This window comes from Lynx canadensis, chromosome B4 (assembly GCF_007474595.2).
Source record: "Lynx canadensis isolate LIC74 chromosome B4, mLynCan4.pri.v2, whole genome shotgun sequence".
In the NCBI taxonomy this organism is placed as follows: Eukaryota; Metazoa; Chordata; class Mammalia; order Carnivora; family Felidae; genus Lynx; species Lynx canadensis.
In genome coordinates this window covers 74,692,686-74,718,346 of record NC_044309.1, presented here as the reverse complement: position 1 = coordinate 74,718,346, position 25,661 = coordinate 74,692,686, and the positions used below count along the sequence as shown (strand labels likewise).

General features: G+C 39.1%; 1 protein-coding gene across 1 annotated transcript in view; it reads left to right on the top strand.

Moving 5' to 3' along the window:
- Positions 1-15,782: 15,782 nt before the first annotated feature.
- LOC115518688 (olfactory receptor 8S1-like) overlaps positions 15,783-25,661 on the top strand; it is a 26,176-nt gene continuing 16,297 nt past the window's right edge. The window contains exon 1 of the mRNA XM_030322245.1: positions 15,783-16,708. Coding sequence (XP_030178105.1) covers positions 15,783-16,708 — 926 coding nt within the window. The remainder of the gene's footprint in view (positions 16,709-25,661) is intronic.

The window sequence follows — 25,661 nt, the reverse complement described above, 5'->3', positions numbered from 1 at the left end:
AGATTTTTTAATGCCCTGGTGTATGACAAACTTTAGAAAATGTTTCAGGTACATATGAAAACAGTGAGCATTCTGCAGTTATTGGATACAGTGATTCATGTATGTCAGTGAAGTCAAAATACTACTTATGTTTTTCCAACCTTTCACATATTTGCTGATTTTTGGTCTGCTTTTTCTATCAGATTGTTATCAAGGGTGCGATTTGTCTATTTCTTCTTTTAGTTTAATTTTTTGCTTTATATATATATTGAAGCTTTGTTAGGTGCTCTATCAGTCAGCTATTGCTTCATAATAAACAACCACAAAAGTACTTAGTGGCAGCAGTAACTATTTAAGTTTATCATTTATAGGTGAGGTAGCTAAGTGTTAGGCTGAGATCTGCAGATTGGCTGGACTTGCTTCCTGGCTGTAGTCTGTTCCACATGTCTCATTCTAGGTAGGCAATGCCTACCTGGGGCTATTATTCTCATCATAGAGGTTAGAAACTCTCTGAAAGACAAATGGAAACATGCAATGCCTTTTAAAGCCTAGGCTTGCAGCTGGCAGTCTGCCACTTGTGCTTACATTCCATTGGCCAAAGCAATTTATTCACATAGCCATAGGGTTCGCAACTTCCATGGAATGGAGAAGTGTATTTCTCCATGAAAATGGTGGAGGAGGTTAGTGGATATTTGCTGAACAATGATCTAATCTATATGTGCTTACAAATTTAGAATTGTTATGTTCTTGGGACACCTGGCTGGCTCAGTCGGTTAAACATCAGACTCTTGATTTCGGCCCAGGTCATGATCTTGTGGTTCGTGGGTTCAGGCCTTGCGTTAGACTCTGTGCTAACAGTGTGGAGCCTGCTTGGGATTCGCTCACTCTCCTTCTCTCTCTGCCCCTCCCCTGTGCTCACTCTCTATCTCTCTCTCTTTTTCTGTCTCAAAGTAAATAAATAAACTGAAAAAAAATTTAAAAATTGCTATGTTCTTGTTGGGTTGATTTTTCTATCATTATTAAATGTGTCTTATCTACAGTAATTTTTTTCCCTTAAAATTACTTTGATATTAGTATAGTTTCACAAACTTCTTTTGGTTAATGTTGCTTATATATCATTTTCCATCTTCTGTCATTCTGCAGTCTTTATATTTCAGATATGTCTCTTGTAAGTACCATACAGTTGGATTTTGTTTTTTCATCCAATATGATTATCTTTACCTTTTCACTGGGGTGTTGGGTCAATTTACATTTACTACGATTACTCATATAATGTGGCTTAAATTTACCATCTGACGGTTTTCTAAGTCCCAACTGTTCTGTTCCTTTTTCTTCTCCTCTCCTGCCTTCTTTTGAATTTACTAAGAACTATTCTATTTTTCCCTCCACTAACTTGTTTTACTTTTTTTTCACTATTTTTTTAATTTAAATTTTTGTTAGTTAACATACAGTACAGTATTGATTTCAGAAGTGGAATGCAGTGATTCACACTTACATACAACACCCAGTGCTCATTACAACAAGTGCCCTTTTTAAAAAAAATTTTTTTTAATGTGTATTTATTTTTGAGAGAGACAGAGTGTGAGCAGGGGAGGGGCAAACAGAGAGGGGGACACAGGATCTGAAGCAGAGTCCAGGCTCTAGGCTGGCAGCACAGAACCCAATGCAGGGCTCGAACCCATGGACTGTGAGATCATAACCCGAGCTAAAGTCAGACGCTCAACCTGCTGAATCACCCAGGTGCCCACAAGTGCCCTTTTTAATACCCATCACCCATCTAGCCCATCTCCCACCCACTGCTCTCCATCAACCCTTAGTTTGTTCTCTATAGTTCAAAGTCTTTGTGGTTTGTTTCCTTCTATTCTCTTTATTTCCCCCCTTCTCATATGTTCATCTGTTTTGTTTCTTAAATTCCACATGAGTGAAATCATATGGTATTAGTCTTCCTCTGATTGATTGACTTATTTCAGTTAGCATAATACATTCTAGCTCTATCCACGCCGTTGCAATGGCAAGATTTCATTCTTTTTTGATGGCTTAGTACTATCCCATTGTGTGTGTGTGTGTGTGTGTGTGTGTGTGTGTGTGTGTACACCATATCTTCTTTATCCAGTCATCAGATGATGGACATTTGGGCTCTCTCAGTAGTTTGGCTATTGTTAATAATGCTGCCATAAACATTTGGATGCATATAACCCTTCAAATCTGTGTTTTTGTAACTTTTGGGTAAATACCGACTAGTGCAATTCCTGGATCATCAGGTACTTCTATTTCTAGTTTTTTTGTTTTTTTTTAATGTTTTTATTTTATTTTTGAGAGAGGGGCAAGGAGACAGGCAGGCACAGAATCTAAAGCAGGCTCCAGGCTCTGAGTTGTCGGCGTAGAGCCTGACGTGGGGCTTGAACTCACGGACTGTGAGATCATGACCTGAGTTGAAGTCAGACATTTAACCAACTGAGCCACCCAGGCGCCCTGTGTTTCTAGTTTTTTGAAGAACCTCTGTACTCTTCCCCAGAGTGGCTGCTCCAGTTTGCATTCCCACCAACAGTGCAAGAGGGTTCCCCTTTCTTCACCTCCTCCCGACACTGTTGTTTCTTGTGTTGTTAATCTTAGCCATTCTGACAGGTGTGAGGTGGTATCTCATCATGGTTTTGATTTGTATTTCTCTGATGTTGAGTGATACTGAGCATCTTTTCATGTGTCTGTTAGCTATCTGGATGTCTTGTTTGGAAAAGTGTCTATTCATGTCTTCTGCCCATTTCTTCATTGGATTATTTGTTTTATGGGTGTTGAGTTTGATAAGTTCTTTATAGATTTTGGATACTAATCCTTTATCAGATATGTCATTTGCAAATATCTTCTCCTATTCCATAGGCTGCATTTTAGTTTTGTTGATTGTTTCTTTCACTGTGCAGAACCTTTTTATCTTGGTGAAGTTCCAATAGTTCCTGTTTGCTTTTGTTTCCCTTGTGTTTGGCGACATGCCTAGTAAGAAGTTGCTCCAGCCGAGGTCAAAGAGGTTGCTGCCTATGTCCTCCTCTAGGATTTTGATGGTTTCATGCCTTACATTTAGGTCTTTCATCCATTTTGAATTTATTTTTGTGTATGGTGTAAGAAAGTGATTCAGTTTCATGCTTCTGTATGTCGCTGTCCAGTTTTCCCAGCACCATTTATTGAAGAGACTGTCTTTTTTCCATTGGATAGTCTTGCCTGCTTGATCAAAGATTATTTGACCATACAGTTGTGGGCCCATTTCTGGGTTTTCTATTCTGTTCCATCGATCCATGTGTCTGTTTTTGTGCCAGTACCATATTGTCTTGATGACTACAACTTTGTAATATAGCTCTTTGGGTGAAAATATACAACTAAAAATTGTCATAAAGAAATACAGAGATGTCCACTACACCAGAGAAGAATGCCAGATCTAGGAACTACTGAGGAATACTCCATTTGAAATGGTGATTAAACAAGGTAATCAAACTCTCTTAGCTTGAGAAGACTAAAGATAAGAGAACAGTCAGAGGCTCAAAATTAGAGGGATAATGTCCATGTGAAAAGTGGATGAAGATTGCCTCCAATCTGGAAGTACTTAAATTCCAATCCAACAAGCCCTCTTTTTCTTTCTTAAGCTGATCTGAGCTTCTCCTTGCTCCTAAATAATCCTAATATGATATAAATCATATTTTTATCAAAATGGAAGTTGAGTATCCTTCTTTCTCATTCTTAAAACTTTCATTTATTACTCATATATTTTAACATAAACCAATAATTTCATCATACAAAAGAGTATAGTTTGAGGGGTGCCTGGGTGGCTCAGTTGGTTAAGCATCTGACTTTGGCTCAGGTCATAATCTCATGATTTGTGAGTTCCAGCCGCACATCAGCCTTGCTGCGGTCAGTGTGGAGCCTACTTCGGATCTTCTGTCCCCACTCGCTCTCTGCCCCTCCCCCACCCATGCTCACTCTCTCTCTCTCTCTGTCTCAAAAAATAAATATTTTTTAAAAAGTAATAGTTTGAGCAATCATTCTTGTTTTGCTCCTAATTTTAATAAAAATGAATCTGGCAATTCACTGTTATGACATTACATATCAGTTTATACTCCATATTTTTTTCACAGTATAGCTATCTGTTTTAGTTTTAAAGAGATACTATCAAAATAGGTATCAAATTTTATAAAGTAGATTTTCAGAACTTATGGAGATCATCATATATATCTTCTTATTGGAACAATTATAAATTTTCCTAATATTAAACGATCATTACATTCATGAGAAAACCCACTCAAGGATACATCTTTTCAAATAACATTAAATTAAATTAACTTGTATTTGGGAAGTGTTCATATGTATTTTATAATTAATAGTGATTGATATTTAGCTTTCAGTATTTAGATTGTGTTATCTTATTGATTATATATCCAAATCTTGTACAATATTGTTGATTGATTCCCCCCATTTCATCTGTCAAAGACTAAAAATAGCTAGATAGATAGCTAGATAGTTAGATATCAGTTTGCCACCATAATTGTGCTTCTGGCTATATTTCCTTATATTTGCATGTTTTTGCTTTTTGAAATTTTTTCAAAATGTTTTCAAAATTCATTGTGAAATTGTACTATGTAGCATAAAAGATCCTGATAGCTTTGTCTTTATTGTGGATTATACATATTATAAAATGGAATTCTTTTTTGGCTTAATGTTTCTATTTGAATTCACTTTCTGTGATGTTAGTATTTCCACTTGTTTTTTCTATTTAATTTTTTTTTTATTTGGCTATAGTTGACACACAATGTTACATTTGCTTCAGGTGTAGAGCATAATGATTCAACAAGTTTATACATTATGCTATGTTCATTCCAAGTATAGCCATCTGTCCCAATACATAGTTACTGCAATATCATTGACGATATTACTTATGCTGTGCTTTTTATCCCTGTGACTTATGCATTCCATAACTGGAAGCCTGTGTCTCCCACTCCCTTTCACCCATTTTGCCTTTCCCCTCACACCCCTCCCCTCTGGCAACCATCTGTTTGTTCTCTGATTCTGCTTTTTCTTTTATTCATTTGTGTGTGTTTTTTTTTTTAAGATTCCGCATATGGTATTTATCTTTCTCAGTCTGACTTATTTCACTTAGCACATAACAGAAAGCTTGCTAGGGCACCCCCCACCCCACCCCATGCAGAGCACTCAGGAACCTCTCCGCTGACTGCTTCAGATCCAGCCAGCCTGCCAGGGTGCCCCCTGCATGGAGCACCCTGGGAACCCCAGGTCCATGCTTGCATCAGTTTCAGCCACCTTGCTAGGGCACCCCCTGTGCAGAGTACCCTGGAACACTCCCGCTTGTACCACCCTCAGCTCCAGTCAACCTAGCCAAGGCATCCCCTGTGCTGAACACCTTGGGGCACCCTGGCTTGCACCCAATTCAGCTTCAGCTGTCCCTCAAGGTCACCCTTAGTGTGGAGAGCTTCAAGACAAGCTGGCTTGCAAACAGTTGTTCTTCCTTTTTATATATTTTCACTAATAGTGTCTTTGTCCATCATTTTAGTTTAAACAGTTCTGTATTATATTGTTATATGTACTTTAGGCAGCATATCATTAGATTTTGTTTCTTAAATCTGTGCCTTTTTATGAGGATACTTAAAACTTTGTATTAACTATTACTGTGGTTTTTACACTTAAGGTCATAAATTATGGCTTACTTTATTTCTAATGTCTTATGAAATAATTTTTGTTGTAAGCTTCCTGTCTCTACTTTAATTTTTGCCATAAAAACAGACATAAGAGCTACCATTTATCAAGCTATTGGCCAGCACTGTTCTTGTATACTTTAAAGCAATCTTATGTATTCATTATAGCAATCTTGTAAGGTAAAAGGTCCCTTTTTATAAATGAAAAAACTGGGGGTTGCCAAGGCCATGGACTTACTTGAGTTTACTTCGCCAGTGAGTGGTGGAGTCAGGATTGACACCCAGGAATTCTGCACTACAGAGTCCAAATTCATGACCATTCTGTTTCTCTCCTTCCCTCTTCCCCCTCCCTCTCTCCCTCTCTCCCCCTCTCCCCCTCTCCCCCTCTCCTTCCCTCCCTCCCTCCCTCCCACTATTACCTGCACTGAATTGAAAAATAAAAACTTTGAATTTCTGATGTATGTATGTATCTATGTATGTATGTGTGTTTTAAGTAGGCTGCATGCCCAGTGTGGGGCTTGAACTCATGACACTGGGATCAAAAGTCAGATACTCTACCAACTCAGGCAGCCAGGAACCCCTTGAGGTTTTGATTTTAAAAGGGTATACTGGGCACATGATGCAGCATTTCTTCCAAGAAACAAACTCTGGGAAAAAAAATAAAAGGGATTATTTGTAGTCTCTTTCTACCCCACTTAGAAGGAGTACTCAGAAGTTTCATTATAGAAATAGTAATGTACTTGACTATGGGATACAACAGAGGTGTTATATACTATGGAGTATATTCCATATATATCTTTTCTGAAGGGTTGAGGCAATCTTAGAAATGGATTAAAATGTAGATGGGTGAGTAAAATTTTCGCTAACTTGTACTTTCCTTGTGTCTCCATTGGAAAGGTATCTAAATCTTAGTGTTTTTACATGTAGAAGCCTTTAAAAGCGATTGACTTGATTACTCATGGAAGGGCTCTAAACTCCATTATATTTTAAGGATATAAAATATATATACGTATATATATATATTTTATATATATATATAAGGATATAAAATATATATATATATTTTATATATATAAGGATATAAAATATATATATACACACACACATATATATAGTTTATTTATAAATAAACAATATATACTCATATATATACACATATATATACACATATATATTTATATTTATATATATATTTGTATTTATATATATGTGAGTATATATATGTGTATATATATATATGAAATTTATTTATTTATTTGTTTATTTATTTTGAGAGAGAGAGAGCACAAGCAGGTAAGGGTCAGAGAGAAGGAGAGACAGAATCCCAAGCAGGCTCTGCACCATCCACACAGAGCCCTATGTGGATCTCAAATTCACAAGCTGTGAGATCACAACCTGAGCTGAGATCAAGAGTGAGTTGCTTAACCGACTAAGCCACCCAGGCGCCCCTTTAAGGCTTCTTATAGAAGAGAGGGTTACTAATTGTTCCTGTTCTATTTTAAATAAATAAACCTAAGCAGTTTCTTTGTATATACTGAGTGGAAAGCCTCCATGGAAGGGAGAGACAATACAAGAGAAAGAGCATGGTTGATTCATGGAGATGTTCAAAGAGAAGGGTCAGGCTAGGATCCACGGAAAAGAGAGGCACTGACCATAGATGAAAGAGGGCCTTCCCCTAAGGCTGAAGGGGAGAAAAGAAGAACTCCATGTGTGGAGATTAGAAAGTTAGAGGTCACCTGTAGCAAGAACAGAACATTTCCTCTGGAAATTATCAGCTGAGAGTTAGGAGTATAGGGTTAAAGGCATACATGGTTTCAGGAGAGTAATGAAACTATTGAACTAGTCACACTGGGAAAGGAAAGTATGTGTGCTTGGGGAGAGAGAGAGAGAGAGAGAGAGAGAGAGAGAGAGAGAGAGAGAGAAAGATGGGGTGTTCTCAGAATCTAGGACGAAACAAGTCCTCAGTAGAGTCTCATACACTAGAGTTCATCAGGTCCCCTGTTCCCCTCTTAGCAAAGCAGTTTGTAACCAGGAGCCTTCTGCACTCCTGTGTCTTCCTGAAGCCACAATAGTGGTAGCTTGTCCATCTCCTGTCTCTCCTATGAGCAGTGAACAATTCCTGGCTCCCAGCAGTGCCTACTCAACATCCCTCTTCAGGGCCCACCTGGCACAAGATTAACAACAAAGTGTTGAAGAGAAACATATATAAGTCACATGAACTGGGCATGAGCTCTCCTCAACACCAAGGGAGACAAAAGAAGAGTAAAATAATAGATGGGTACCAGATTCTCTTAGGTGAGACCAAAAGACTCAAAAAAGCATCAACTGGATGTCTGAACACTTTAGCCTTTCCCTAGAAGTGATCTTGAAGTGAGCTGTTTTGAGTTTGAACTTGACTCCAGACCTAGCATTGATCAGGAACTAAGCCTGCTTTGTGATTAATCCATTTGGAACCCTCTGCAGAAGACCCCTACTGCTAAGGTTTCTTTGACATGTTAGAGCCCTACTTTGGAGGCAGTAGACAGCCTGGCTCAAAGTGCAGGGTACATTTTGGACCCAGGACAGGCCTGCTCAATGAGTAGGTTAGTGAATGAGAAATACATCTAGCTAGAAGGATCTGAATGGACACTAGTTCTAAATTTTTATTAGAACTAGAAATTGAACCCAAGATGAGGAAGATTATTCCTCAAGTCACAAAATGAAGTAGTAACTATTCTGCAAGTTTCAGCTCTTTACCTACTTGGCTATTTGGAGTTTTCTGTTCTGTTTCTTCATGTCTGGAAGATAGATAGATAGATAGATAGATAGATAAAAGCATTTTTAAGAAGGAGGATGGCTAGAGTCATGAATATGGAAACCAAAGAGGAAGTCTTTCTTCTACTTCTGTTCAAAGATTCCCTAATATATATCTCAGATAAATGAAGAGCCCTAGTGATTATAGAACATGTAGGTGGGGGGGCGCCTGGGTGGCGCAGTCGGTTAAGCGTCCGACTTCAGCCAGGTCACGATCTCGCGGTCTGTGAGTTCGAGCCCCGCATCAGGCTCTGGGCTGATGGCTCAGAGCCTGGAGCCTGTTTCCGATTCTGTGTCTCCCTCTCTCTCTGCCCCTCCCCCGTTCATGCTCTGTCTCTCTCTGTCCCAAAAATAAATAAACGTTGAAAAAAAAATTAAAAAAAAAATAAAATAAAAAGAACATGTAGGTGGGGATGGGGGAAGGCCCACACACTGAGTAGCCTCTCAGTACCTGTAGTGGCTCCTGTGGCCCTGAGGAAGCTCCATGGAGCCCAAAAAAGACTCCAGAAAACTTGCACTATAGTCTAGAATCTTAGGAATTTCTAAGTTTCACTGAGGCCAGTATCTGGCTCCAGATGGGATCAAAACATAGCAAAAGTAACTTTTGCAAGAGTATAATGAAGAGCATGGAAGTTTTTTGTTTTGGGGCTTTTTTGGGGTTCTTTTGGCTGCTATTTTTAGGAAAGAGGATCAGAGAATTCCTCTTTGCATGAATAAATCCTAATCTTTCATGTCTACCATCACTTTTTAATTCATCGCCACCAGGACTTCTTCAGATGCTTCAGGTAGGGAAAAAGGAGAGGGAAAACTAGAAGGGTCATCTCTCATATGCTAATTCCCCCACCTCTGTAGAGTTCTGCTTTCAGCCATTAATTGCTCATAGTGCTCAATTCGGCTTTTCCTTTAGTTTTCTCTTCTTGGAATTTTCCCTGGCCCAAAAGTCCCCATTTCTGTTCCAAGAAATCATATCCCTGATACCTGTATCTCTGTGAGCATTCAGACATCCTGGGTAAGGAGAAGTTCCAGACAGAGCCAGTGGCCCAAAATCCCAGGACCACCCAATTCCTGTCTGGGTTCCCAAGTTCCCCCAGGAGAAAGCATAGTTTCCAAACCAGGAAAGACTTACTCATAAGCAAACTTCTGTAGTGCTGCAAAGTAGGGAAAACATGGTAATGGGACTCAGAGAGCCTTGGGAGTGAGTCCCAATTCTACTACTTTGTAAGGTCTATGACTGAGTATGTCACTTAATCTTTCTGACCCACAGAAATGGGGTCAGTAATACCTATGTTACAAGATTTTATAAGGATTAAATGAGATCAAAATTATATACAGACCTTGTTATGGTGCCTGGCGTAAATTATGCATTAAATAAATAATATTATCTTATAAGTAAAGTTTAAGTAAGGGAGGTTGGGATGGAGAATGTGTAAAATGAGATTTTGGGTAAGGAGGGAAAAAAGGAAGGGAATTAAGATTTTTCTCCATGGGGTACAATATAAAATACAAGTTGTAAGTTAGTGTATCCCAGCAGGAGAGGGAGAACATCTGGGAGAACAAAAGATGAAAAAGTCTTAGAAATAGGTTGGGAGGGACTGGGAGCCAGGGTGCATGTATCCCTTTGAATTAGTGTTGTATTTTTGGGCAAACAGCTAGTAGTACAATTACTGGATCACCTTGTACTTCTATTTTTAACTTTTTGAGAAACCTCCATACCATTTTCCACAGTGGCTGCACCAGTTTGTATTCCCACTAACAGTGCAAGAGTGTTTCCCTTTCTCCACCTCCTTGACAACACCTCTTGTTTCCTATGTTGTTAATGTTAGCCATTCTGACAGGTATGAGGTGGTATCTCATTGTGGTTTTGATTTGTATTTCCCTGAGGGGGATCTGTGATGTTACACATCTTTTCATGTGTCTGTTGGCCATCTGTATGTCTTCTTTGGAGAAACATCTATTCATGTCTTCTGCCCAATTTTTAATTGGATTACTTGGATTTTGGGTGTTGAGTTGTATAAGTTCTTTATAGATTTATCAGATATGTCATTTGCAATTATCCTCTCCCATTCCATAGATTGCCTTTTTATTTTGTTGTTTCCTTCGCTGAGTAGATGCTTTTTATTTTGAAGAAGTCCCAATAGTTTATTTTTGCTTTTTGTTTCCCTCACCTCAGGAGACATATCTAGAAAGAAGTTGCTACAGTCAGTGTTAAAGAGGTTACTGCCTGTGTTCTCCTCTAGCATGTTGATGGTTTCAGGTCTCACTTTTAGGTATTTCATCCATTTTGAATTTATTTTTGTGTGTGGTGTAAGAGAGTGGTCCAGTTTCATTCTTTTGCATGTAGCTGTCCAGTTTTCCCAACACCATTTATTGAAAAGACGGTCTTTTTCCCATTGGATAGTCTTTCCTGCTTTGTCAAAGACCAATTGATCAGATAGTTGTGGGTTCATTTCTGGGTTTTTTATTCTGTTCTATTGGTCTATGTGTCTATTTTTGTGTCAGTACCAAACTATTTTGATCACCACAGCTTTGTAATATAACTTGAAGTCTGGAATTGTGATGCCTTCGGCTTTGCTTTTCTTTTTCAAGGTTGCTTTGGCTATTCGGGGTCTTTTGTGGTTGCACACAAATTTTAGGATTGTTTGTTCTAGCTCTGTGAAAATGCTGGGGGTGTTTTGATAGGGATTACATTAAATGTGTAAATTGCTTTGTGCAGCGTAGTTATAATGAGCACCAGGTGTTGTATGGAAGTGTTGAATCTCTATATTGTACACCTGAAACTATTATTATGTTGACTAACTGGACTTTAAATAAAAACTTCTAAAAAAAAGAAAGTGTGACTTAGGTAGTCTTATAAAGATACATGAAACTTAATTCCTCAAGATTTTATCATTGTTTCTCAGTTGCATAGATTTCATTCACTTCTTAAACATTCCATAAATCATATTAAATACAACCACAAAATCCAAAAAATAAAAAATAAAAATAAAGGCTGCTCTATAAGTCTAGGTCTTGAAGTAAAGACTATGTAGTAAAAGAGCCACAGCTATCTTAACAGACATGTAACATGATAAGTGAATTGTTATTGTTGGTAACCACTGAAATTTTGGGTCACTTATTATCACAGCATAATTGACCTAAGCTGACTGATACGTTAAACTTCCCCTTCTGTAGGTCCACTAGCCTCTCTTCATCTCTGAGCTGCCTTCACTCCTCCTTCATCCAGTATAGATCTTACTGTCAACAGTTAATATTTGTGAGATCATTTCCATTTCTGGGCTTATAAACTATCTCTAAGCCTCTTTTCCTAGTCCAGAAACATCCTAGGTATCCAGTCTTCTGGGGGCCAAGGCAAAACCTTCACCTGAGTCCACAAATGCCTTAACGCCTCTCATGCACATCTGAATATAGTAGGTAAATTGTCCCTGGGGGCAATAGAGGAAACAGAAAGAGAGAGATTACAGTGGACCAAGAAGTGAATGAGGAAGAGACTACAGTATAGAGTATACTCCTTCCCCCTCAAAAAAAATGTGGCTATAAAGAGAAGGAAAGACAAGGAAGTGGTTGGGAAATCCAGCAGCCTGGAGTCTGATATGCTTTCTTATATCCTCCAGTTAGTTAGCTTCTCTCTAGTCCCCTGTTACAGAGGAGTAACTTCTAGTGTGTAGAGGTAGACCAAAGTTTTGGTTTCACCTTTTCTTGTGTCTATACTCACCACATGTTTCCTTTTCAAAATAGGTCCTTTCCTGCCACAGTACTGACCCTAGGAAAACCAGCTCCCTTGGAGGAGGAAGGGCTATTGATTCTGCCCCTACACTTTTAAATGGGAAAAACTTGAGCAACAATCAGTGCTGAGGACCAATAGAGAGCCATACAACAAAATTAGAAAAAGGAACATTTTCTCTGTGAAATAGGAGGCAAGAGCCTGAGCTGAAAGCTAGAGAAGCAAGGGTTGAGAAAGGAGTGTCTTCATAGGAGTAATGACCTTTTAAATTGTGTGGACCTGGCTGTGTGCGTGTGTGTGTGCATGTGCATATTCACATTAAAAATCGAAGCGCTACCAAAGACAAGACAGAAACTTTACAGAACCTCCTGAACCCCTTCTTCCTAATTAGTAAAGCAATTTGTGGCCAGGAGCTTTCTGCACTTGTATGCCCTCAGCCAGACGTCTTTTGGCAATAGCCACGTCAGTAGCCACTTTGTCCTAGGACCAATGGCCCCTTTGGTTCGGGTTAATGCTGCCTCTCCCATGGGCAGTGAACAATTCTTGACTCTCTGGAGCCTCTCCTCCCCATTCCTCCCCAGGGCCCACCTGGCATAAGATCCGAGGGATTTAATGAAAGAAGAAATACAAGTCATACTAACTGGCCAGGAGCTCTCTTCAAGGATTAGGGAGTAAAAGGGGGAAAAAAAGAAGAGAAAAATCCAAGTCATAAGAGAGCCACCTCCAGAAAGACCTTCACCAGAACACTTTGGCTCTTAACCACTGCCTGTCTGTATCTGTCTCTACTCATATAATTGGCTGGAAAACAAAGTCCGCTTTTCATGGGACCTGGCTCTCATCTCCAGCTGTTGGAGCCGCGTCTCCTTCCTGCAGCAGTGTCCTGTGGCAGGCAGCCTGGCTAGAAAACCAGAAGACACATCGGACCAAAAGCAGTCCTGCTCAGTATGGTTGGTGAGAGCCTTAGAGGCACATTGATATATGTAACTGGGAAAGATTTGTAGAGACCTCCGACCCAAGCCCCTCTAGTTTACACTGGACCCAGATTAGGGAAGTAACTTTCTCAAAGTCAGACATTGCTACTTCCAGTCAGATAATAGTTGAGCTGGAAGATTAAGTCTTCTGCCGTTTGTCCATGTGGGGTCTTCCTATTGTTTCTTTTCTTTTTTTAAAAAAATATTTTCTTTAACGTTTATTTATTTATTTATTTATTATTTTTTTTTTTCAACGTTTATTTATTTTTGGGACAGAGAGAGACAGAGCATGAACGGGGGAGGGGCAGAGAGAGAGGGAGACACAGAATCGGAAACAGGCTCCAGGCTCTGAGCCATCAGCCCAGAGCCCGACGCGGGGCTCGAACTCACGGACCGCAAGATCGTGACCTGGCTGAAGTCGGACGCTTAACCGACTGCGCCACCCAGGCACCCCAACGTTTATTTATTTTTTGAGAGACAGAGAGAGACAGAGCATGAACAAGGGAGGGACAGAGAGAGAGGGCAAGTGACAGAATCCGAAGCAGGCTCCAGGCTCCAAGCTGTCAGCACAGAACCCGATGCAGGGCTTGAACCGATGATCTGTGAGATCAGATCCGAGCTGGAGTCAGACACTTAACCAACTGAGCCACCCGGGTGCCCCCTTCCTATTGTTTCTTTATGTGTCTGGTTCTGGACACACACAAAAAAGTGAGGCTTTTATTTTAAATGGGAATGTGTTATTGGCCACAAAGCCAGATGAAGAGTAGGAAGGAGATTTCCTGGGGCATTGAAAATGAAAAAGACGAAGAACAGAGAGAGATTCGTAGTCCTTTTGGCAATGGAATCGCTAGTTCACTGGGTTTTAGAAAGTGTTTATTAATGAAACCCTTTGCTTCAATGAAATTCTACCACCAAATCAAGTATGACAAATAGATGTAAGAAGAGCTGAGGCAATTGAGATGGATGTGAGGGCCCAAAGACTCCTCTGACTCCTCGCTCCCTCACCATTTAGAGTGGTCCCTAAAGCACTACAGCAGAATATATAAGGTTGCATTCAACACACTTTGAAAACACAGCCCTGGTAGTGTTCTGGAATCCTAGGTATGAGGGATTTCAAAAGGGCACCAGTCTTATGTACCCACATAGAACCAAACTACTGAGATGCCCAATGGTGTTGGGGAAGAGACCACAAAAGAATATTCTTTTTAGGAGTTCAGCTTCCTTTGCCCTGGGGCTTTTCTCTCACTTCAATCCAATTTTCCCTTTGCCTTTCTCTCTGGAGAAAACAAAGCTAGACTGAGAGTTTCCTGAAAGTCTCCAAGTCATTTCTTTATAAAAAAAAAAAGGGGGGGGGGAGTAATCAATGGAAAAATAATTTTACGACATTAGAGAAACTGTTTACAAGAAAAAAATGCCCATAAACCTACTGCCCAATAGAGAAATTATTTCTATTTTCAATATTCTATGTCAATCTTTCTTCATACATACAAAAATTTGATTTTTGCACAGCATGTTATGAGCCCTCTGGTTTATAAAAGTATTTGTTTAATTTACCCAATTTTACAGATTAATAAGGTAAGGCTTAAGGAAACTGAGTAACTTTCACCAAATGATACCATTAGAATGTTTGAGCTAAGACTCAAGGTTACTACTGTACTCTAAGACTAGCTCTCTTTCCACTTCAATAGCAGCTGACACAGAACTGTAGATACCACTGGCTAAGTATCAGAGCCAAGGAATATTAAAATACAATTTAAGTGAACTCCCTACTAGCAAAGTTCCTTGTGATGCCAAAACCACACAAAATTCAGCTTCTAATAATCAATTCAAAACCACAAGTGTGGTGTACTAGCATATCAGATGAGTTGGAACATCTGGTTTAGTCCCAACCTCAACATCACTTTGCTATGAGAACTTAGGCAATGCATTATCCTCATTTGTTTTTTTTTTATTTTTTTAATGTTTATTTATTATTGAGGGACAGAGAGAGACAGAGCATGAGCATGGTAGGGGTAGAGAGGAGGAGACAGAATCCGAAGCAGGCTCCAGGCTCCAAGCTGTCAGCAGGGAGCCCAACACGGGGCTGGAACTCACAAACCATGAGATAATGACCTGAGCCAAAGTCAGATGACCAACCCACTGAGCCACCCAGGCGCCTCTATTCTTATTTGTAAAATGAAGGGTTTAAAGTCCACTATGACACCATCCTTAGTTACTGTGAGTCTATGACCTTACTATTCTGAGAAGGAATCACTTGTGCATGGGCTTCCTAGCCCTTAACCATAAAAGGTTTTCTAGGCTTAGCCACTGGGGCTCTTTTCCCTTCTTTTGATTCCAGGATGTACCTGACTTGCATGTGCATGGTATTTTTATTTAAAAAAAGTCATGTAGGGTGAAGGTATAGAGATCATGACAAGATAGTGCTAGTAGTTAGAAAAGAAGGGCAAGTGAAGAGATTGTATCTGAGAAGACACTTCCTTATCCTGAGTTTCCTGTTTTGGTCTATAGGTAAGGAGATATATTGTCTGCGAGTAGAAAACTCCTGTTCGCTGAGAAAGACTCAGATCAATGTCTTATCAAGTGGAAAAATCATTCATTCCTTTTGAGGGACAGAATATCTAAGCAACCATGAAAAATGTCAGTATGATTACTGAGTTTGTCCTCCTGGGATTATCCAGTGACCCCCAGATCCAGACCATGCTCTTCGTGCTGTTCCTGGGGATTTACCTCCTGACCCTGGTGGGGAATCTGGTGATGATCCTGGTGATCAGGGTTGATCCCCGCCTCCACACACCCATGTACTTCTTCCTTGGACACCTATCCTTCCTGGATCTCAGTTTCTCCTCAGTCACTGTGCCCAAGATGCTACAGAACTTCTTATCTCAGAATAAAAGCATCTCAGTGTGGGGGTGCATCACTCAGAGCTTCTTTTTCACTCTCTCTGGGGGGACAGAAGCTTGTCTGCTCTCTGCCATGGCCTATGACCGCTATGCTGCTATCTGCCACCCTCTGGTCTACACCATGGTCATAAACAGACCTCTCTGTATTGTGATTGTGAGCATAGCGTGGGCAGTGGGATTTCTGATTTCCTTGCTGAATAGTCTCTTCATCCACAAGTTGTATTTCTGCGGGTCCAACATCATCCTCCACTTTAGCTGTGAGCTACCTCCTCTCTTTCCTCTGTCCTGTACCGATCCCATTGTCAATGAGATTCTTCTTGCGTTGTCCTGTGCATTTCTAGGGCTGCTGACACTTCCCCTGATCCTCTTCTCTTACTCCAGAATAATTTGTGCCATTCTGAACATCCGCTCCTCTGAGGGCCAAGCCAAAGCCTTCTCCACCTGCTCCTCGCACCTCACCGTGGTGCTCTTGTTCTATGGGACGGCTCTATTCAGGTACATCAGCCCTGCTTCAGGCTCAGTGTTGGAGCGTGTGGTCTCCATTCAGTACAGTGTGATCACATCCTTGCTGAACCCCCTCATCTACAGCCTCAAGAACCAGGAGGTGAAGGCTGCTCTGCAGAGGATGCTGAAGCAACAAAAGTGTGCCTCATGGTACAATAAAAGCTGCGTGATTCTGCTCAGGAAATAGAAAAAAATTATCTCTAAAGAAGAAAGATTTTTATGGGCATAGAGCACTTGGGGAAATTTCATTTCAATTAAGTTCAAGTATTTGGGGGTGCCAAGGCGTCTCGGTTGGTTGAGGGTCTGACTCTTGATTTCAGCTCAGGTCGTGATCTCATGGTTCATGAGATGGAGCCCCACATCAGGCTCCATACTGACAACGCAGAGCCTGCTTGGGAGTCTCTCTGCCCATCCCCCATTTGCACTCCCTCTCAAAATAAATAAATAAAAACTTAAAAAAAAATAAGAAAATGATAAATGTGAGCTCACCCTATGTCCTTAAAAAAATTCAAGTATTTGTCTGGACTTCAAAGCAAATAAACTATCACAAAAATGGAGGGTGGGGAAAAGAGTTTGATATATAGGCTCCTATCTAGCAGCCCTTTGCAAAATAATCTGAGAGGGATCTTGGCTCCATTGAGAAGATAGCAGGGCTGACACAGATAAAGCGTATTTGGAGCAGAGCAGGGTGTCTGGCCAAATTGATTATTTCTGGATGTGTCTTTGAGGATGTTTCCAGATGAATTTGAATCAATGAACTGAGTAAAGATTACCCTCACCAATGTGGGGCATTGTTGAAGGCCCAACCTTCAACAATTGGTTGAGGGCCCAAATAGAACAAAACTGCAGTGGTAGGGAAAATTTGCATTCTCTGAGCTGGAACATCCATCTTCTTCTGACTTAAGACACTAGGGCTCCTTGTTCTTGGGCCTTCAGACTCAGATGGGAATTTACACTACTGACTCCCCTGGTTCTTAAGCTTTTGAGTTTGGATGGAATTACACCACTGGCTTTTCTGGGACTCCAGCTTGCAGACAGCAATCATGGGATTTCTCAGCCTCCATAATCATGCCAGTCAATCCCTCATAACAAATCTCTTTTCCTACACTTGTCTTAGCCAAAAGGCCAAGAAGCAATGTATATCTCTTTTTCTATTCCATTCTATTCTGTTCATTCTATTTTTCTGGAAAAGTGTGACCAATACAGCAGGGAAAAGTAAAAATAATAATTAATCAATTGTCAGATTGAAAATCAGTATATTGTGCCTATTTTATTTTTCTTAAACTCTCTCACCTGAGGTCTCACATTTAAAAATACAGAATGTGCATTTGATCTAAATATATATTGTATACCAGTATATGGAGTGGAGAATAGACATGATCATTATAGAAACAAAATTAAAAGATTAACAAAGCACCCTTTGGATATACTTAATTAATAAACATAAATATATAACAGCAGCCTACTGAGAAGAATTAAAGAAGACCTAAATAAATGGAGAGTAATATACCATGCTTATGAATTGGTAGCCTGGTTATTGTAAAGATGCCAGTTGTTCCCAAATTGATTTATATATTCAGAGTAATGTCAGTCAAAAATCCAGAATACTTTTTTTTTTAATTTAAAAAGTTGATTCTAAAATTTATGTTGGGATGAGCATTGGGTGTTGTATGGAAACCAATTTGACAATAAATTTTATATTAAAAAATAGATGCTGGTTCAACATTCGCAAATCAATCAATGTGATACATCACATTAAGTAAAAGAAAAGATAAGAACCATATGATCCTGTCAATCGATGCAGAAAAGGCCTTTGACAAAATTCAGCAACATTTCTCAATAAAAACCCTCGAGAAAGTCGGGATAGAAGGAACATACTTAAAGATCATAAAAGCCATTTATGAAAAGCCCACAGCTAACATCATCCTCAATGGGGAAAAACTGAGAGCTTTCCCCCTGAGATCAGGAACACGACAGGGATGCCCACTCTCACCGCTGTTGTTTAACATAGTGTTGGAAGTTCTAGCATCAGCAATCAGACAACAAAAGGAAATCAAAGGTATCAAAATTGGCAAAGATGAAGTTAAGCTTTCGCTTTTTGCAGATGACATGATATTATACATGGAAAATCCAATAGACTCCACCAGAAGTCTGCTAGAACTGGTACATGAATTTAGCAAAGTTGCAGGATACAAAATCAATGTACAGAAATCAGTTGCATTCTTATACACTAATAATGAAGCAACAGAGAGACAAATAAAGAAACTGATCCCATTCATAATTGCACCAAGAAGCATAAGATACCTAGGAATAAATCTAACCAAAGATGTACAAGATCTGTATGCTGAAATCTATAGAAAGCTTATGAAGGAAATTGAAGAAGATGTAAAGAAATGGGTTGAAAGAAATGGGTGCTCATGGGTTGAAAGAATAAATATTGTCAAAATGTCAATACTACCCAAAGCTATCTACACATTCAATGCAATCCCAATCAAAATTGCACCAGCATTCTTCTCGAAACTACAACAAGCAATCCTAAAATTCATATGGAACCACAAAAGGCCCCGAATAGCCAAAGTAATTTTGAAGAAGAAGACCAAAGCGGGAGGTATCACAATCCCAGACTTTGGCCTCTACTACAAAGCTGTAATCGTCAAGACAGCATGATATTGGCACAAAAACAGACACATAGACCAATGGAATAGAATAGAAACCCCAGAACTAGACCCACAAACGTATGGCCAACTCGTCTTTGACAAAGCAGGAAAGAACATCCAATGGAAAAAAGACAGTCTCTTTAACAAATGGTGCTGGGAGAACTGGACAGCAACATGCAGAAGATTGAAACTAGACCACTTTCTCACACCAGTCACAAAAATAAACTCAAAATGGATAAAGGACCTGAATTGAATGTGAGACAGGAAACCATCAAAACCCTAGAGGAGAAAGCAGGAAAAGACCTCTGACCTCAGCCGTAGCAATCTCTTACTTGGCACATCCCCAAAGGCAAGGGAATGAAAAGCAAAAATGAACTACTGGGACCTTATGAAAATAAAAAGCTTCTGCACAGCAAAGGAAACAATCAACAAAACTAAAAGGCAACCAACGGAATGGGAAAAGATATTTGCAAATGACATATCGGACAAAGGGCTAGTATCCAAAATCTATAAAGAGCTCACCAAACTCCACACCCGAAAAACAAATAACCCAGTGAAGAAATGGGCAGAAAACATGAAAAGACACTTCTCTAAAGAAGACATCCGGATGGCCAACAGGCACATGAAAAGATGTTCAACGTCACTCCTTATCAGGGAAATACAAATCAAAACCACACTCAGATATCACCTCACGCCAGTCAGAGTGGCCAAAATGAACAAATCAGGAGACTATAGATGCTGGAGAGGATGTGGAGAAACGGGAACCCTCTTGCACTGTTGGTGGGAATGCAAATTGGTGCAGCCGCTCTGGAAAGCAGTGTGGAGGTTCCTCAGAAAATTAAAAATAGACCTACCCTATGACCCAGCAATAGCAGTGCTAGGAATTTACCCAAGGGATACAGGAGTACTGATGCATAGGGGCACTTGTACCCCAATGTTTAGAGCAGCACTCTCAACAATAGCCAAATTATGGAAAGAGCCTAAATGTCCATCAACTGATGAATGGATGAAGAAATTGTGGTTTATATACACAATGGAGTACTACGTGGCAATGAGAAAGAATGAAATATGGCCTTTTGTAGCAACGTGGTTGGAACTGGAGAGTGTGATGCTAAGTGAAATAAGCCATACAGAGAAAGACAGATACCATATGGTTTCACTCTTATGTGGATCCTGAGAAACTTAACAGAAACCCATGGGGGAGGGGAAGGAAAAAAAAAAAGAGGTTAGAGTGGGAGAGAGCCAAAGCATAAGAGACTGTTATAAACTAAGAACAAACTGAGGGTTGATGGGGGGTGGGAGGGAGGGGAGGGTGGGTGATGGGTATTGAGGAGGGCACCTTTTGGGATGAGCACTGGGTGTTGTATGGAAACCAATTTGACAATAAATTTCATATATTGGAAAAAAAAAAAAAGAAGAAGACATCCAGATGGCCAACAGGCACATGAAAAGATGTTCAACGTCACTCCTTATCAGGGAAATACAAATCAAAACCACACTCAGATATCACCTCACGCCAGTCAGAGTGGCCAAAATGAACAAATCAGGAGACTATAGATGCTGGAGAGGATGTGGAGAAACGGGAACCCTCTTGCACTGTTGGTGGGAATGCAAATTGGTGCAGCCGCTCTGGAAAGCAGTGTGGAGGTTCCTCAAAAAATTAAAAATAGACCTACCCTATGACCCAGCAGTAGCACTGCTAGGAATTACCGAAGGGACACAGGAATACTGATGCATAGGGGCACTTGTACCCCAATGTTTATAACAGCACTCTCAACAGTAGCCAAATTATGGAAATAGCCTAAATGTCCATCAACTGATGAATGGGTAAAGAAATTGTGGTTTATATACACAATGGAGTACTACGTGGCAATGAGAAAGAATGAAATATGGCCCTTTGTAGCAACGTGGATGGAACTGGAGAGTGTTATGCTAAGAGAAATAAGCCATACAGAGAAAGACAGATACCATATGTTTTCACTCTTATGTGGATCCTGAGAAACTTAACAGAAACCCATGGGGAGGGGAAGGAAAAAAAAAAAAGAGGTTAGAGTGGGAGAGAGCCAAGCGTAAGAGACTGTTAAAAACTGAGAACAAACTGAGGGTTGATGGGGGGTGGGAGGGAGGGGAGGGTGGGTGATGGGTATTGAGGAGGGCACCTTTTGGGATGAGCACTGGGTGTTGTATGGAAACCAATTTGACAATAAACTTCATATACTGAAAATAAAATAAAATAAAATGTATGAGAAAAAAATAAAAAAGAAAAAAAAGTAAAAATAAATAAATAAATAAAAACTAAAAAAAGATAAAAAATAAAATAAAATTTATGTAGAAGCAAAATGGTCCAAAAAATGCCAAGCTACCCTTGAAGCTAAAAATAACAAGGTAGGGGCACTTGTGTAGTTGAGTCGGTTAAGCGTCTGACTTTGGCTCAGGTCATGATCTCGCGGTTTGTGGGTTGGAGCCCCACGTCTGGCCTTGTGCTGACAGCTGGACCCTGGAACCTGCTAAGGATTCTGTGTCTCCCTCTCTCTCTGCCCCTTCCCCTGCTCTCTCTCTCTCTCTCTCTCTCAAAATAAATAAACATTAAAAAAAAGAACAAGGTAAATGATCTTGTTTCACCAGACATCAAGATTTATTATAAAACTGTAACTAAAATTTTCTATTACTAACAGAGACAAACAAATATACCAATGGACAAGGAAAGAGAACTCAGAAATGGGCCTGAAATACAGAAATGGATACTGAGATCATAAGACATCAATTCATTCAGGATAGACTTTTCAGTCAGTAGGGCTGGGATGATTAGTTATCCATGTAGAAAATTAATGAAATTTTATCCTCACCCACCATATGCAAAAATCAATTCCCATTAGACTAAACTACTAAATGTGAAAGGCAAAACTATAAATCTTTTATAAAATAGTATAGGACAATGTATTGATGATAGAGAAGGATTTTGAAAAACAAGATATGAAAAGCACTAAGTATAAAAAGTTGATAAATACAATTATATTAAAATTATGAACTTTATCAAAACTCTCTTAGGAATGAAAAGACAAGCCACAAAGTGGGAAAAATATTTGCCACACATATGGATACCAAAAATCCTAATATCCTACATTATAAAAAGAAAAAAAATCATTCTGATAGAAAAATGAGCAAAAAGAACAGGAACTTGACAGAAGAGGAAGTCTAAATCTTTAAGTTTCTCAGCCTTAATAGTAGTCATGCAAATTAAAGCCACAATGAAAAGTACCATTAAACAGGTATCAGAATGGGAAAAATTAAGGAGTCCAATAAAATGAAGTATTGGCAATAATGTGGAACAATGAGGACTCTCATTTTAGGAAAAGTTTCAGTGACCCATTATATGGTAAAGTTAATTCAGCCCAGAATTCCACTAGGTATTTATCCTAGAGAAACTCATACTCATTGCGCCAAAATAAATGTACAAGAATGTTCATAGTAGCACTGTTTGTAATAACCAAAATCAGAAAATAACTCAAATGGCCATGTATAATAGAAATAGATAAATTTTGATATATCCATACTGTGAAGTGAATATAATCAATGAAAATTAACAAACTATAGTCACATGGAATAGCATGAATGAATCTTGAATATAATATTGAATGAAATTATATGTAATACATTTTTCTATTCATATAAAATTCAAGTAAAGGCAAACAGGACTATTTTATTTAGAGATGCATTATAAATGGTAATACCATAAAATAAGCAAGGAAATCAGTAAGAATGTTAGGGCAGCTTGGGTTATCATAAGAGGGGAAGGAACAAGGTTCATATAATGGAGTGGTATACATTCCCAGTGCTGATAATCTTTAAAAAAATGTTAATTTTTTTCTTATAGTGTTCACATAGATCTTTGCTTTATAATTATTTGTTAAACTATACATATATGTTACATGTACTTAAATCTTAAAAATCTTATATAGTGTTTACATAGATCTTCACTTTGTAATTATTTGCTAAACTATACCTATATGTTACATGTACTATTCAGGATGTATGGCATATTTCAAAATTCCTTAAAAACTGTAAACATCAAAATAAATGGTGAAATACTGAAGTAATTACTATTAAAATCAGAAATTGGGCAGAGATGCCTGTTTTCTCCACTATTTCCTAATATTATTTTGAAGATTATAACTAAGGTAGTAAGACACGATGATGAAATACTTAGAATGATCGTAGAAAACCAGTTACTTATTCTTATATGCAGATAATGTGATTATATTCATAGATAATTCAATAGGGTGGGGTGAAAAGTATGAGAAGTAGTAAGAGAAACTAAGTTAGCAACACACAAAATAAATACAAAAAAAAAATAGCCTTTTACTATCCTGTCAGTAACCAATTTGAACTGGAAATGGAAAAAAAAAATCATTCATTCACATTAGCAACAAAATCACAAAATAACTTATAATAAACTTAACTAAAAAAAAAGTACAAGGGCACCTGGGTGGCTCAGTTGGTTAAGTGGCCAACTTTGGCTCAGGTCATTATCTCGCAGTTCGTGAGTTCAGGCCCTGCATCGGGCTCTGTCTGATAGCTTAGAGCCTGGAGCCCACTTCTGATTTCTGTGTCCTCCTCTCTCTGCCCCTCCCCTGCTTGTGCTCTGTCTCTCTCACTCTCTAAAATAAATAATAAAATGTTAAAAAAAAAAAGGTACAGAATTTGTATGAATAAAACTATACTGAGTGACATGAAACAAGCTCTGAATAAATGGAAAGACATACCACATGGCTGTCCTCAGCAAAATATTAATAATTAATAATAATAATAATAATAATAGAATATATTTGAAGGAAATTGAGCATCTCAAGAAATCAAAGAGAAAGCTGAAGATCCAAACTTCAGGTAGGTCAGGAGTTAGAGGACATGTGGAGATCTAAGTCATGGAAATTAATGAATAATCTCTTCAGATTGTCCCCCTATTGGACAACCATAACCTTTGATAATGAAAATGCCTGAGTGAAAGGGTCCAACTGGCCTAGATTAAGTCACCTTGTGCTTGAGAAAGGACATATAATGCCATTTTCCTATCTAACCCAACTTTTTAACCTGCCCTTTAAAAGGATCTACAACTCAGCAGTCACAAAAAAGACAACAGCACTCCTGTTTTAGTGAGCATGTGGTTGGCTCAATATATAAACTTGGTTTGGCACCTGAGTCACAAGGTCAGACAGATATGTCCATAAGTTATTAAAGCACAGTCCTATGGTGTATAAGTACTTTTCCTTAGCTTTAAGGCTCATTTCTACATCATTGCTTTGATTCTTATTGGCAATATATATTGACCTATTTTTCTCAGCCTGCCTGGGTAGTCACTTTTCTTGAAGTGATCCTGATGGAAGCCTCCTTGAGTGGCCAGGACAGGCCACCTTCACCTTTCACTGTATCCTGACTTTGAGCTCTGAACCATTCTGAAGGTTCTCTTGGCCTTTCCCCTACTCTCCAGGATTAGGCTTCCTTAGCAGGCCACCCTCCTCACTTCCTACTGGTGCATTTGTTGTGTTAGTGAAGGTCCTACTACTTGCATGGGCTCAGCAATCTTTGAACTCTCGTTGGCACAAAGGCAGTCAATGAGCCAAACTCTGCAGCCTTCTTCTTGACCAAATTCAAGATCCCTTCTCTGTCTTGAGACTCATGTGCCTCTAAATGGTATGATCTGATGACAGAGTTAGCCTTCCCAGCCCAGGTATGACCAAATATGATGCACCCTATTGCAGCCCAAACTGTGATTTTTTTGCTTCACCTCTGATCTTTTTCTTTTCTCTAATACCCTGCATCCCTAAGCCATATGTTCAAATTTGGATTCTTATATCTCCTTTTACCTGATACAGGCTTAAAAGTTCTTTTGTATTTTTCTAGAAATGAAAATACCATTTTCTGGTGAAGCAAACATGAAAAATCAAGCTTGGGTGATTGATTGTGATTGTGATTGTGATCTACTCTTCCACAAACTATTGCCTTGTATCCAAAGTTTTTGCTAAACAGAGATGAGGTCTGGAAAATTAAGACCTTAACCCATGGACCTTTGGAGCCCTATGAGGGTTAGAAGGCATTAATAGATGAAGAACTTGAACTGAACTGGGCAGCTAGACAGGCTATGCAGGTTGAGTCAGCCCTGGCTACCAATTTTGCTACATAATCACCATATACCATTGAAAAGTGAAGTTAAAAGGTTTCATATAGTATGGGTCAGTTCTAATAGAATTTGGGCCTTGGAATTGGTGAGTTAACTAGATGGTGACTTTGTGAAAGTTATTGAACCCATGTGATCCTATATTCTTATATGTAAAATTAACTTAATAAAGGATAATTTTATTTTTGCTTTCATTCTCTCAACAGTTTTATGTTAAACATCTGCCATTTACAGATGGGAAAACTGAGGCTCAGAGGGGTTATTTAATAGCTTA